The sequence below is a fragment of the Magnolia sinica genome, chromosome 6 (genome assembly GCF_029962835.1).
Source record: "Magnolia sinica isolate HGM2019 chromosome 6, MsV1, whole genome shotgun sequence".
NCBI classification, from domain to species: domain Eukaryota; kingdom Viridiplantae; phylum Streptophyta; class Magnoliopsida; order Magnoliales; family Magnoliaceae; genus Magnolia; species Magnolia sinica.
Window position 1 is genome coordinate 86697790 of NC_080578.1, and position 14295 is coordinate 86712084.

At 39.6% G+C, this 14295-nt stretch overlaps 1 protein-coding gene across 2 annotated transcripts in view; it reads left to right on the top strand.

Moving 5' to 3' along the window:
• The window catches only part of LOC131249003 (uncharacterized), a 44048-nt gene extending 37519 nt beyond the window's left edge, over positions 1–6529 (top strand). The window contains exons 2-8 of one of the 2 annotated variants that reach the window (XM_058249543.1): positions 1729–1884; positions 1977–2104; positions 2203–2405; positions 3419–3673; positions 4154–4240; positions 6084–6127; positions 6238–6529. In XM_058249543.1, coding sequence (XP_058105526.1) covers positions 2328–2405; positions 3419–3673; positions 4154–4240; positions 6084–6127; positions 6238–6268 — 495 coding nt within the window. In that variant the 5' untranslated portion in view covers positions 1729–1884; positions 1977–2104; positions 2203–2327 and the 3' untranslated portion in view covers positions 6269–6529. Of the gene's footprint in view, positions 1–1728; positions 1885–1976; positions 2105–2202; positions 2406–3418; positions 3674–4153; positions 4241–4621; positions 5212–6083; positions 6128–6237 lie in introns of those variants that run through there. The other variant, XM_058249544.1, reaches the window with a different exon arrangement.
• The last annotated feature ends 7766 nt before the right edge of the window (positions 6530–14295 follow it).

Below are 14295 nucleotides of genomic sequence, written 5' to 3' on the forward strand. Positions count from 1 at the left end.
TTTTTAAGGACAGAGTATGGTGCTTGATATGAATGCATTTAGAACTTCTACCCATGGCATATACTGCTCAGTTTTACCCACTCGCCATCAGTAAATGCTGCCAATTTTAGCCGCTCACAGGATTTCTTGCCAGAATTCGGTGTGCCTTAATGAACACCCAATGTAACTAGCAAATGATAAACCTGCCAGGATTTTTATTTTATTATTATTTTGTTATATATATTTATTTATTTTTGAAAGGCCTGTTGTTGGTTGAGGATTTGGATCCTATAATGTTGAAATTTAAGGATTTCATTGGAGTTTTTTCAGTCTATTTGAGTATGGAAAGAAGCTGAATGATAATTGAAGCTGCAAATTTGTAAGGAGAGAGAGAGAGAGAGAGAGAGAGAGAGAGAGAGAGAGAGAGAGAGCCGATGCCGATGTTTAGTCTGTTTTTGTACATGCTCCCATGATGTCTACTCTGTGAGTGTTCCTTATCCAGGACTAGTGGGAATGGCAGCCCTAGTGGCAATGACAGCCCTAGGGAAGGAGATCAGAAGAGATCGAGACGTCTATATCAATTGAAGACATTTAAGGTTGAGATTCATTTTGCCGCTCGAATCCCAATGAAAGCCATAGCGAATGCTCTGCGAGGTCATGATTCAGAGAGCTCTCAAGAAGCTTTAAGAGTGCTTGACATCATACCAAGGCAGCACACAGCAAAGCAGTAAGTAATTTCAGTTTTTTATTGTTGGCATCACTCTTTTTTTTTTTCCTTTCATAAAATTGTTAACATAGCTGGTAATTCTAGAGGATGCCTACTTGTACGGCAATCGTATTTCAACAATGAGCCTCGCAGGCAATCGTATTTCAACAATGTGCCTCGCAACTTCACTGACATGGGAGGTGGTGTTGTTGGCTGTCGAGGTTTCCATTCTAGCTTCTGCACTACCCAATGAGGCTTGTCTCTGAATATTGGCATCTCCTTGGACTGTTTGTGGATGTGGGGTTATTGATATCCATGTGTTTCTTAATTGCAACACGTGTTTGACAATATCATTTTCATCACTTTTTCATCAACTACCATGTGCAGATGTGTCTACAACAATGATTATAAAGCCAGGACCTGTTGCAGATTTTCTAGTGGCTAAGCAAAATGTTTATATTTTTCTTTTTGGTAGCATTTGAGTGCGTGCTGCTCAATGGCCACCATCCATGTTGGAGTGTAGTTTTGGTTTCTTTTACAGATGTATATGAAGTTTCCTATTAATTGTTGTGGGGCTTTTTGGTGTATGGGTTGTTGTCCATCACAAAACATACTAAAGCATGGACATTTTCTGCATGTAGTACTGAGTGTAGGAAAATTCTATATCATGCTCAAGACAAAAAAAAAAAAAAAAAAAAAACTATGGACCTAGCTTGTTTCTTCTTCAAAGACCTTATTTTCGTGACATTTTTGTCGTTGTATGATTACATATTTATAGTTAATACATTAGCGCTTGTGTGTGTGTGTGTGTGTGTGTGTGTGTGTTCTTATAAGGTATGGGAGAGCTCAAGCTATGGATTAATAATTGGGTTTGGTTGGGGTCTGTCAAACCATATGGCCCAATTAATAATTGGGTTGGGCTGTGCTTTGTGCTTACACTGACCTGCTTAAGCATGTTCTACAACACATGTTTTTTAGGATTTGCGTGTTTGTGTGTGTGTGTTTATGTATTCTTATAAGGTATAGGATCTTGTTTATGACAGGAAGACTTGTGGTGTGGGAGCTGGGCGCAAGCTCAAAACACATAGGAGGAGACAAAAATGGGCTGACAAATCATACAAGTAGAGCCATCTTGGAAATGAATGGAATAAACCATTTGCAGGTTCTTCCCATGCCAAGGGAATCGTTCTTGAGAAGATGTATCATCTATTTCCTGACACCCATTTTATTTCCCTTCACCACTACACTCTTTACCTTTTTATTAAAAGTTCATCAATAAATTTGTATGCAGCGGAATTTGAAGCTAAGCAGCCCAACTCTGCTATCGGTAAGTGTGCGAGAGTTCAATTGATTAAGAACGGAAAGAAGATAGCAGCATTCGTCCCCAATGATGGTTGCCTTAACTACATTGAGGAAAATGTGTGAATTGGTCCATACATGTTTTTTTTTTTTTTTTTTAAATTATTTTTTCGAAGTTCGCCTTAACTTTTTTGTCTTCCTTTCTTCCCCCTTTCCAGGATGAAGTTTTGATTGCTGGATTTGGCCGTAAAGGTCATGTCGTTGGAGATATTCCTGGAGTCAGGTTTAGGGTCATGCAAAAAACAGCCTTGCATGTAGATGTATACTCCTATACAGTTACATAATGCATCTTTTTGGGGACTATACCATTGGACGGAGCAAGGCATGTGAAAATCTAAGTGGGGCTGATCTTGCCGCTTTGGTATGACTTAAAATTTCTGCAAGGCTTTCTATGATATCCAAAGCTTCTCTCTCTCTCTCTCTCTCTCTCTCTCTCTCTCTCTCTCTCTCTCTCTCAATATCCAATCCAAATATTTAGAATTTGGATGATATTTGATTTCTTCCTTTTCTATTGTGTAGACTTACTTTCTCAAATAGGTTGGTTCGTTCAGGGCCTTGGAGAAATGGGTATATCTAGTTTTGGATGTGTGTGTCAACTATAATTTTTTATATAATTGACACCTTTTATCTTGGAATATGATCTATGAAGTAGCATATGAACGCAATCCCCATCAAAATCCGCACCTAGGGGAGCGCAAATAAGAGGAATGATCTTAACAGTATGGTCGTCATGCACATAGACAGAAAATGCTTGCAATGAATGTTTATGAGTACTAGGTGGCCTATTAATGAAAATAATGTCTCCGTCCATAATATGCCTGTTTATGATTTGACCAACTTTCAAATATGTATGCCCTTTTGAACCTTCCCTAATTGCATAAGTGGCTGAACCATCTCTGTATGTTACACATAATTTGTCATCCACTAGTTTCTGTAAATTATCCATGTTGTATGCCGTGACCTTCTCTTCAAATGTGATCTTTTGAGCAATTTCTAATGGTAAACCGATTTCATGAATCCCTTTATATGCATTCCCCGTAATCACACTACGAGAAGAGAACCCTGATCCCTTCCTGATAAATAGTGTCCGCATCTTTTCAAGCCACACCTTTGTAGAAGAATCATCAACCTCTTTAACAGCCCCATACTTCCTAGTAATGTCATGAGGTGCCTTGTAGGATGATAAATGAAAATAAGATCAGGAAATACCAAAAAATAAGTGAACGAGCCTTCATTTCCCTTCTCACTACCTCAATCCAAGTCTTTTTTGGTTTTCCTCTCATCCTCTTTACAGGAAGTTTTGCACATAACTGACGTTGCTCCATTTTTCAGCTATACTTTGATTTGATTTACTGCAGTATGTTTCATCTCCAGGATTTTCTTAAATGCAATGAATCTCGCTTGCAACAATTGCCTTGCCAAATCTATGATCCTATTCCGTTGGGGGAGGGTGCTGGTGTCGGGTGGATGAAAGGGGTTGATTCCATGGCAATGCCTGAAGGTTCTACATTGTTTTACCTGATTCAAACAGGGCTTGCTTACACACGTGCTGCAGTTGGAGTAGTAGTTTGTTTGAGGCAGGAGTTATCATCGGTGAAAGATGTTCCTGTCCTTATTGCAATTGACCAGGTAAAACCAAATGCACCTCATTCCAATTTCATTGCTTTCTATGGTATTTTATAATTATGAAAACTGTAGGGAAGTTGCCCAGAAAAAAAAAAAAAAAGAGTAGAATTTATAGGCCTGTTGCGCCAGGCCCATGGTTGTTCTAAGATGCAAACCATTGATCTTGGGGCAAGTCATGGATGTGATGCCTCAAGGTTCTTCCATGTTGGAAGGTCTCAATCCTTTGATTATTGTCCTACAAATAGATGGTTAGAAAAAAAATGCCTTCTCTCCCATCCATGGTTGGGCTGATCAGATCAGTAGTTTGGGATCACCCAACCTGGGCCCACTCGTATAAACTTACTGCATTAGGATATTCACATCCTGGTGCATCAGACTTCATTATTCCTCCTGAGTTATCTTCTTGCTTAAGCAATTCTTTTTGAACAGTAAAGTCTAAATGATGTAATTATTCCCCCGTCTTTTCTATTCTTTCTTCTTCAGTATAATAGCTGGTATACATTCAGTGGGTATGAGGAACCAGTAACACCTCGTTCTTGCCGTTCAATCCATGCAAGGGAAATCTCAACAGTTAGTATTACAATCTTTTTATTTCATTGTTGCAGATTATGTACGCAAGTCAGTATTGAAAAATTTCTTCTCATCTCTTGAGTTTCATTAGTTCCATTTACCTTCAAATTACATCTTCATTGAATTTTTCATGGTAATTCCATTGTGATGTATTGAGAGAAAGATGGACATGATAAACTGGATCCTTCTAACTCGGTGTCACACCCACTTCGAATCACACATCAGACTCTTGTTCCCCCTCCTGCTTCCTTCTACTCGTTTACATTTTGAAGCAGATGCTTCCCTGCCCATGCACCTGAATCTGTTGCCGCTTTGTTTCACGCTTCATGCAACTATTTATCAACATTGACATGGGTTATTTTTGTCTTCTTCCATATGCAGTTACATGTAATGCAATCCCAAGATAGGAGATAAAAATGACTGTTGTCTCCTAGAAGCCTAAGGTGCCTTTTATGATGGAACAGAATTGCAGTAACCCAATTCAGTGAAGCAGAAATGACCAAACTGGCACTAGCCACCCCAAATTTGTAACATGGAGCTATTCTCCAAACATACTGCAGAAAAATTAGAGAATGGGTCAACTACAACCATGGTCAGCTAACTTAATCTACGGTGCATCTTCACAAGAAAATTTTCAAGGATAGCAATAGAAACAAAAATTCGAAAGGCATAAAAGAAAGGGTTGTACCTCTGGGCCAGTTGGAGGTGAGATAAGGTATTTTGAGTTAAACCTGGATTTGGGTGTTGTGAATTTTCAAAATAAAAGGATTGTTTTCTCTTGGTTGTGTCTTCAGTTGACTCCTGGTTGTCTCATGGTGCCTTTTAGTGACTAGTTAGTCTTTTAGTGAATAATGTGGTGGAAAGTTAAAACCAAATCAAGAGACGCTATGAAAGGACATGTAATTATGGGTGTGTAATTGAGACTGTTTTTGTAAAATCAAATACACTCGATTTTTGGCTTTTGTTTTTCATTCTCTGAGTTCAGGTTGGTATATGACATATTAGAGCAGATATTGTGGTTTTCATGTAACTTATACTTTTTTCTAGAGTCAAATGAATGCAATTTCAGGGTTTTCCCACAGTTCTTGAGTTCAGATTGGTATTTTTGAGCTCCTGATGTCTTATTCATGCACTTTAAAAAAAAAAAAAAAAAAAAAAAATCATAGTATAAATTGTTTTTTTTTTTTCCTTTTCCTTTTTTTATGTAACCGAGTCTTTTATTCTGAAGTTGAAATCATGCAATTCTTGGGTTTTTCATTGTTTTTGTAGTCCAGATTGTTGATTTTGGACTCCAGATTTTGGTTTTCCATAGATATTGTGCAGTGACCTAAATCCAAAAATTATTAATGCAGCAGACTAGCATGGGTTGCGGACCTCTGTTCATCAATCTGGCAGGTCCTAAAGTGGATGGTCATGTATAAAAATAGACTGATAGGACAATCTTAACTTTGTTAAATTTGCAGGTTTATTTCTTGTTTTTATCCTTTGGATGCCCATTTTCTGTTGCCAAATTGGTTGGCTAGGATTATTTAATCAGCATGACTTTTGTGCTACAGCCTCTCCATGCAAAGGCCCATTTGATGAATGGTCCATATCTTATCAATATGTATGGTTTTTAAACATCAAAATTCTATGCCTGCGTTGAACACAGACACCACGCCTTTCCTTACAGAAATTTGGTGGTATGAGTTTGTACATTTGATAATGGTCGGTTGGCAATTTGGTGATTACATAATTTTTGGATTAGAATTTGTAATTTTGGAGTACCGAAAAAGAATTCATGCACGGACCTTTTTTCTCCCTTTATTATCAATGAAGTGCTTTAATTGTCACTTTGTTGCAGGATACAACTAAGTGCTTGCAAAATATCTTAGCTGTCAAAAGCAGGTATTTTATCTATTCATCCTTATAAGCTTTCATGCCTTTCTTTATTAGATGTCAACAAAAGAGTAACTACTATGTTATCAACGAATTGCTTTAATTGTCACTTCGTTGCAGATACAACCAAGTGCTTGCAACATATCTTAGTTGTCAAAAGCAGGTATTTTATCTATTCATCCTGTGAGCTTCCATGCCTTTCTTTATTAGATGCAACAAAAGAATAACAACTATGCTTACCTTCTCCACCCTCGCTGAAGTGCTGATATGGTCAGGAAAATGTGGAATTTATTTGAGAAACACGTCTTTTGATTGAATTATCATCATGGAAGGTCCTCATTGCTCGTCATTTCTTCTCTACCTGTGATGAGTTTGAGAGATTATATTCATTTTGAGGTTTGGTAAAGAGACATTGTACCCTTAATCAAATGTAATAAATCAAAGGTATGCCATGCACGTGCTTTTCTATTGTGTAGACTTACCTTCTCAAATAGGTTGGTTCGTTCAGGGCTTTGGAGAAATAGATATATCTAGAAATGGATGTGCGTTGATCAACGCGCACATCCATTTCTAGATATACCCGTTTCTCTAAAGCCCTGAACGAACCAACCTATTTGAGAAATACCCGTTTCTCTAAAGCCCTGAACGAACCAACCTATTTGAGAAGGTGAGAAGGTAAGTCGACACAATAGAAAAGCAAGAAATATATCATCCAAATTCAATGGATGATATAAATTGCATTTATAAAAAAAAAATTCATGACAATTGCTGACGGATGATATAAATTGCATTTAAAAAAAAAAATTTATGACAATTGCCGACGGCTAAAAACCTTAACTGTTGCTCTTCCCGTTGAAGACGCTGATGGTCGGTTTTAATCCGTCGGCGAGCACACTTTCCAGATGGATCTTGTGACGGCTAAAATCCGTCGGGGAAGGTCATTTCCGACGGTTTTTAACTGCCTACGTTTCCCTGTTTTCTGGTATACCCTATATAAATATAATACTCACTTGTGCACTAGTGCTCATGGATTCTCATCAAAATATTTTGAGAACTCATCTCCCATACTATAAACTTAAAAATCTGGATGGTATGCATTATGAAGCACCCCAAGAAACCCTAATGGTCTAAGTGGAATTTCACCACCTATGGGTACTCGAACCCTTGACTAGGCGTTGAAACTCCTTAAGAGTCTACCACCGGAGCAAGAGTAAGGACCCGCCTAACTTTTACCTTATTCCAAAGTTTTGGTAGTCTATGGAAGAAGAAAGATGCAAAGGAAGAAACTATTTTTCTTTTGCCATTGCCCACCGAAGTTTTAGATCAAGGTAAAAGTTGGGCCGAAATGGTTATATGAGGTGCTGCATTACATGAACCGTTCAGATTTTGGACTCATTTCACGTGAGATGAGTTCTAGAAAAGTTCTCACAAGAAAGGGTGACAACTAGTGTGCAAGTGAGCATTCCAATATATATATATATAAAATTGAATTGGGGTTAGTTGATTTTTAAAGATTTAAATAAAGAAGAATATCAAATCTCCTCCAACTGTTGAGGCATCTTGAACCGGCAAAGAGGACACACATGGTTAATCTCAAACCATTGAATTATGCATTCAACATCAAAAATATGTGAGCATGGCATACGTATGACCTCCATCCCTATACACAACTCATTCAGACAAATTGTACATTTGATCTCGTCTGACTCTCCTTTGTTGAACCTCATCCTCTCCAACACTTCAACTGAAGATCTTAATGCTGGTACTATACTAGCTCTCCCTTCATAAGCCAAGTCCATTGATTCTCTTTGGGCCTCAATCAGTGTCTCATCTTCGTCTTCGTCTTCTTCTTTGTCATCGTCGTCTTCTTCTTCTTCTTCAACCAATATCAAAACTTCAAAGTTAGCAACAATGTGTACCATCTTCCTTCCCACTTCATGGGCCTTCTTCACTATGTCACTAATATTCAAGGCCACTGATTCAACACAATTTGTATGAACATGCAGGTGGGAAACCATCTCAGCAACATGCCTTTTAGATGTCTCGGCTTCCAAGAAATTGTGGAGATCATTCGAGAACGTCTCCACCACTGTACAAAATTCCTCCTCGGATCGATGTCCCTCTACATCTATCCGTCTGTAGTATTCTTTCAACTGAATTTCTATGGATAGTGTGGGCACTTGGGATTCACATACTATTTCATCCAATTTTTCATGGACACTTTGCCAATAAAAACGGGTGATATTTCCATTGTGGACCATGTATGATTCATCAATGGGCAAATCAAATTCATCGTCGGAGGACATGTCCAAGTAATCTTCAATGGCAGTGAACATGTCGAATTCATCTTCAAAGGTGGTGGAAGGGTTGAATTTAGCATGGGATGGTGTGACCGAGTCTTCTTGAACGATGGACATGGTTGGTGTTGTGTACTCACTTGAATTCTTGAGTTGAGAAAGAGATAAGAAAGAGAAATTGGATGATGAAGAGAGAGAGTAAATATGGTTAGGAAGAAAGGGTCGTCTTCTTTGTTTATGGATGGTGTTTCCAGGAGCGTGGAATTCTCGCCAAAGACTTTCGCAGGCAATTCATGCGCTGGGATGAAGGTGGGGTCCACTCTGATGTTTGTGAGAAATCCATCCCGTCCATCCGTTTTGTGATCTCATTTTAGGACATGCCACCTAAAACGAAAAAATCAAGGGAGGCACACGAAATGAAACAGTGATTATTCAATTACCACCGTCAATCACTACCGTTTCTTGTTATATGGCCCACTTGGGTCTTTGGAACTACCTTGTTTTTGGGATCTCATCTAACATGTTCGGACAAAACTGATGGACAGAGTGGATTTTACGTAGGTAATGCGGTGGGCCCCACAAACCTCTATGTACTGGGAAATCATTGTATCAAGGGTTGCACGATTTGGTGCCGTGATGTGTTGGGTGATGTGGGCTCACTTTAATTTATGTGTTTTATATCTACTCCGGCCATCCTTTTTTTCAGCTCATTTTATGCTATCAATAGAAAGATGAAGCAGAACCGAAGCTTAAGTGGATCACACCACGTGAAAGAGTGGGAATAATGACATTCATGGTTGAAACTTTCTTCAGCCCAATGTAACGTTTATTTGCCAAACCAACCTGTTGATAAGATCACACAGACCTGAATGGAAAGCACAAAACACCAGTTCGATTTAAAACTTTAGTGGCCCTCAAGAAGTTTTTAATGGGGCACATTTAGTCAAAGTTGTTTTCTATGGCGTAGTCCACTTGAGCTCCAGAACTACTTTATTTTTTATCGAGTAATTTACGACTGTACGACCCATTTATGGCCCATTTAGGAGACTAAGCCCACCTCATTTTCCCTTGCAAGAATATGCCCCAGCTGTACGGACGCCTTTCCAAAGGTCAAAAATGCCCCTGGTATAAACGACGGGTTTTATTGCCACTGCCAGCTGCATCTCCACCAAAAAAATCCTAGCTTTTTTCCTTTTTTCTCTCTCTGATCGTTCATCCTACCCGTAGATTACCAATTTCTAATCACTTCTCCCCCCCTGTGATTGTCCACTGAAGCAGTAAAACCCTTCTTTTACTGCTTCCTTCTTTCCCCTTTATCTGGTTGAGAATACACACCTCACAGATGTCCTTTTCGACTTTTTTAAGCCCAAGATAGGACAAAATATGGTCCCCCCAGCTAAGAAGCCTCGAATGGTAGGTATATTGAAATCCCTGCTTTCGTTTTTTAGACCCCATTGTATATTTTACTATATATGCGCATCGTCCACAATCCATTTTCAATTTTTTTAAATATTAGCTTTGTTTGGGTGGACCCCACTGTATATTATAGTATATATGCGCATGGTCCCCAATTCAATTTCATTTTTTAAAAATGCTTAATGGTATGGCATGTCCTGATAAATGAGCGAAATCAGGACTCAAATGGCCCACATTGAGAGTTGTTTAAATAAAGAATAAAATTAGATATGAAACTAAATGAAGAGCATGAAAGTGACTGAGCACCGACTGAGTTAACAGATCGAGGACCGACTGAGTTATTCAATTCGCTTCAAACCATGATCATTCTCATGCATTTCACGGTCATCCCAAACAATTCCGTGTTGATTCACGGTCATTTCGAGGCATTTCACGGTCAATTCCCCTCACTTCATGGTCATTCGCATCCATTTCGCAGTCAATTCGCTTCAAACCATAATCATTCCCATGCATTTCACGGTCATCCCAAACAATTCCGTGTTGATTCACGCATTTCGCTGCCAATTCCCTTCACTTCACGGTCCTTTGCATGCATTTTGCGGTCAATTCGCTTCAAATCATGATCATTCTCATGCATTTCACAGTCATCCCAAACAATTCCGTGTTGATTCACGGTCATTTCGCGGTCAATTCCCCTCACTTCACGGTCAGTTGCATGCATTTCGCGGTCAATTCGCTTCAAACTATGATCATTCCCATGCATTTCACGGTCATCCCAAACAATTCCGTGTTGATTCACGGTCATTTCGAGGCATTTCGCAGTCAATTCCCCTCACTTCACGGTCATTCGCATGCATTTCGCGGTCAATTCGCTTCAAACCATGATCATTCCCATGCATTTCACGGTCATCCCAAACAATTCCGTGTTGATTCACGGTCATTTCGAGGCATTTCGCGGTCAATTCCCCTCACTTCACGGTCAGTTGCATGCATTTCGCGGTCAATTCACTTCAAACCATGATCATTCCCATGCATTTCACGGTCATTTCGAGGCATTTTGCGGTCAATTCCCTCACTTCACGGTCATTCGCATGCATTTCGCGGTCAATTCGCTTCAAACCATGATCATTCCCATGCATTTCACGGTCATCCCAAACAATTTCGTGTTGATTCACGGTCATTTCGAGGCATTTTGCGGTCAATTCCTGTCACTTCATGGTCATTCGCATCCATTTCGCGGTCAATTCACTTCAAACCATGATCATTCCCATGCATTTCATGGTCATCCCAAACAATTCTGTGTTGATTCACGGTCATTTCGACGTATTTCGCGGTCAATTCCCTTCACTTCACGGTCATTTGCATGCATTTCGCGGTCAATTCGCTTCAAATCATGATCATTCTCATGCATTTCACGGTCATCCCAAACAATTCCGTGTTGATTCACGGTCATTTCGAGGCATTTCGCGGTCAATTCACATCACTTCACGGTCAGTTGCATGCATTTCGCGGTCAATTCGCTTCAAACTATGATCATTCCCATGCATTTCACGGTCATCCCAAACAATTCCGTGTTGATTCACGGTCATTTCGAGGCATTTCGCGGTCAATTCCCCTCACTTCACGGTCATTCGCATGCATTTCGCGGTCAATTCGCTTCAAACCATGATCATTCCCATGCATTTCACGGTCATCCCAAACAATTTCGTGTTGATTCACGGTCATTTCGAGGCATTTTGCGGTCAATTCCCCTCACTTCATGGTCATTCGCATCCATTTCGCGGTCAATTCGCTTCAAACCATGATCATTCCCATGCATTTCACGGTCATCCCAAACAATTCCGTGTTGATTCACGGTCATTTCAAGGCATTTTGCGGTCAATTCCCTTCAAACCATGATCATTCCCATGCATTTCACGGTCATTCCCGGTCATTCCCATTCACATCATGGTCAATTCCATGCTTTTCATGGACAATACCCTTCACGCCACGTTCAATTCCACCCATTTCACAGACAATCTTTCACCTCACGGACAATTCCATGCATTTCACGGTCAATCCCCTTCACTTAACGGTCGATTACAGTCCTTAGACAAATCCGCGCATGGTCAAATTCATGACGTTCATGGCCAAAATGCAACATATAACTCTGAAATTGACCCATATCTTAGTGAAATTGGCCGTGAGGTTGTTGAATGTGACCTATGAGATGACCATTTGACATGGAATTCTTCAAAATGCCCGATGACTGCTTGATATTGACAGTTTTTTGACTGCCAACCTTGATATAAATTTACCAAGAACTATATGAAATATACTGACAAATGAGTGAAAGAGGCCCAAAACTTGTGAAAATTCACTAATAAGTCTTGTACTTTCATTTGGAATTCGCCAAAAACTGACTGCTAACTCGGCACAGTCACACCATACTTTATGAATTTTTACCACAATAAGTCAACTTTCACATTATGTGTCATTAAATACAGAATGTTATCGTTGATTTAATTTCTAATTCATCATTGCAGATGACAAACCCTTGCATAAGGGATTCGGCGAGTCGGCCCCTACCATCTCATGCAGATGTTCATTGACATGGTGGTTTGATAGTGTGAAGAGGGGGTTGGAGAAGAATAACACTAGATTAAATATATTTAGGCAGGCCCCATTCTCATTTTTATTAGACATTCCATCATTTAGGTTTATAGGACCCATTTTTCACGCACTTATTAACAGATATATAAGCAACCTTGTATTCAAGATACAGTGGAACCATATAAAATTTACCAAGATGGACTTCACCCTAATAACAGGGCTGAAGACTAGTGATCTCTATATACCCAATATCCATCGTTCGAAGAAGTCATTAAGAGATAAATACTTCCCTAAATATCTTATCCTAAAGAAACATGTATAGGAGGTGTTCAATAGGATAGTTGATAGCAATAAGCACGAAGATGTCGTGAAGTTAGCCCTAATATTATGTATAGAGTGGTTTGTTAGGGGTACCGACATGAATATTAAATGCTATAAAGAGTTTATTGACCTTGTCGACTCATTGGAAGACTTTAATATCTACCCCTGGGGTAATTTGGCCTACCAAACGATGACAGAAGGGATCGAGAGTGTCTTCATGGCATCCCAAGGGCCTCATTACAATGTCACCGGTTGCATATTTCCCCTACAGGTAAGGATTCTTTCCTTGTCTATTTTAATTCATAGTTTATAGCAAACTATATTTATTTAACATCATCTTATTATTTCATTGTAACAGATATGGGCCGTTGAGAGAGTACCAGCTCTCCAACAATGTATAATTTCATACGTTCCCTTCCAATTTCCACGAATCATACAATATCGGGGATGGAAGCTTCCGAGGTATAAGAAGATTCATGAAATTATAGAGAGTAAAGATGTAAGTCAATTTCTATGAAGTTAAGTGGTCACTCATTTAACTATATATATTTGTGTGTGTGTGTGTATCTCTGTGTGTGTGCGTGTGTGTTTCTGTAGCATGAAAATGAAGATGTTCTCTTGCAGGTTGAGATCATTGTTAACTTAGAGCTGACCACAGAGGAGTTGGAGACGGAGTCCGTTCGTTTAGCCCGTGATATATTTGATGTAAAATGTCAGAAACATCTTCCTTTATGTTGATATTTTATGTTTAATTTGACATATTATATAACTGATACATACATTGCTTTATTCTGTAGAGCACTAAAGATGAAGATGATGAAGATATGGAGGAGAAATCGGGACAGGGAGAGGGGGAAGAGGGTGGAGAGGGAGAAGAAGGGGGAGAGGAAGACAGTACTAGTGATGGAGAGGGAGAGGGAGCGGGGTTGCAACTCACTGGGGAGTTGATGGAAGATAGGGAGGAGCCGGAGGCGTAGAGGCTACAGTTGGAGAGAGAGAGGGAACAGTTGAAGCTTCTCGAACGCACACTAAAAGAGAGAGAAGAATCAATTAAGAGGGAGAGAGAAGTAGTACTTAATGAGGTTGAACTAATGTTGAAACTGAAAGAAGCTTTGAGGTTAGAGAAGGGAGTTGAAGGAGATGGAGGTTTTGAAGAAGGAGGGGGAAATGCTGCTGAGGGAGAAGGAAGAATTGAAGAAGGAGAGGGAAGAGTTGGAGGAGGGTAAAGTGGAGTTGAAGAAGCAGATGGAGGCATTTTGTATACAGAAGATTCGGTTCTGGAAGGAGGACTGTGAGAATCAGAAGAAAGAGTCTGAGAAGGAGGACGAGGATGCGTTGGGCGTTGATATACGTGAGAAATCATTGCAATCCATTCCAGTATATACGAGAAGACCTAAGAGGGTGCTGAAGCCGTCTGTCTACAAGTGTTCTTCATTCATTTCTATCTCTGCCGTGCAAACTACTCAAAGCAACACCACCGACGATGAGAAACAGAGAGAATTTCTGACTTCTCCGATACCCCTTAGGCCATGATCGATCCACTTAGGGTAA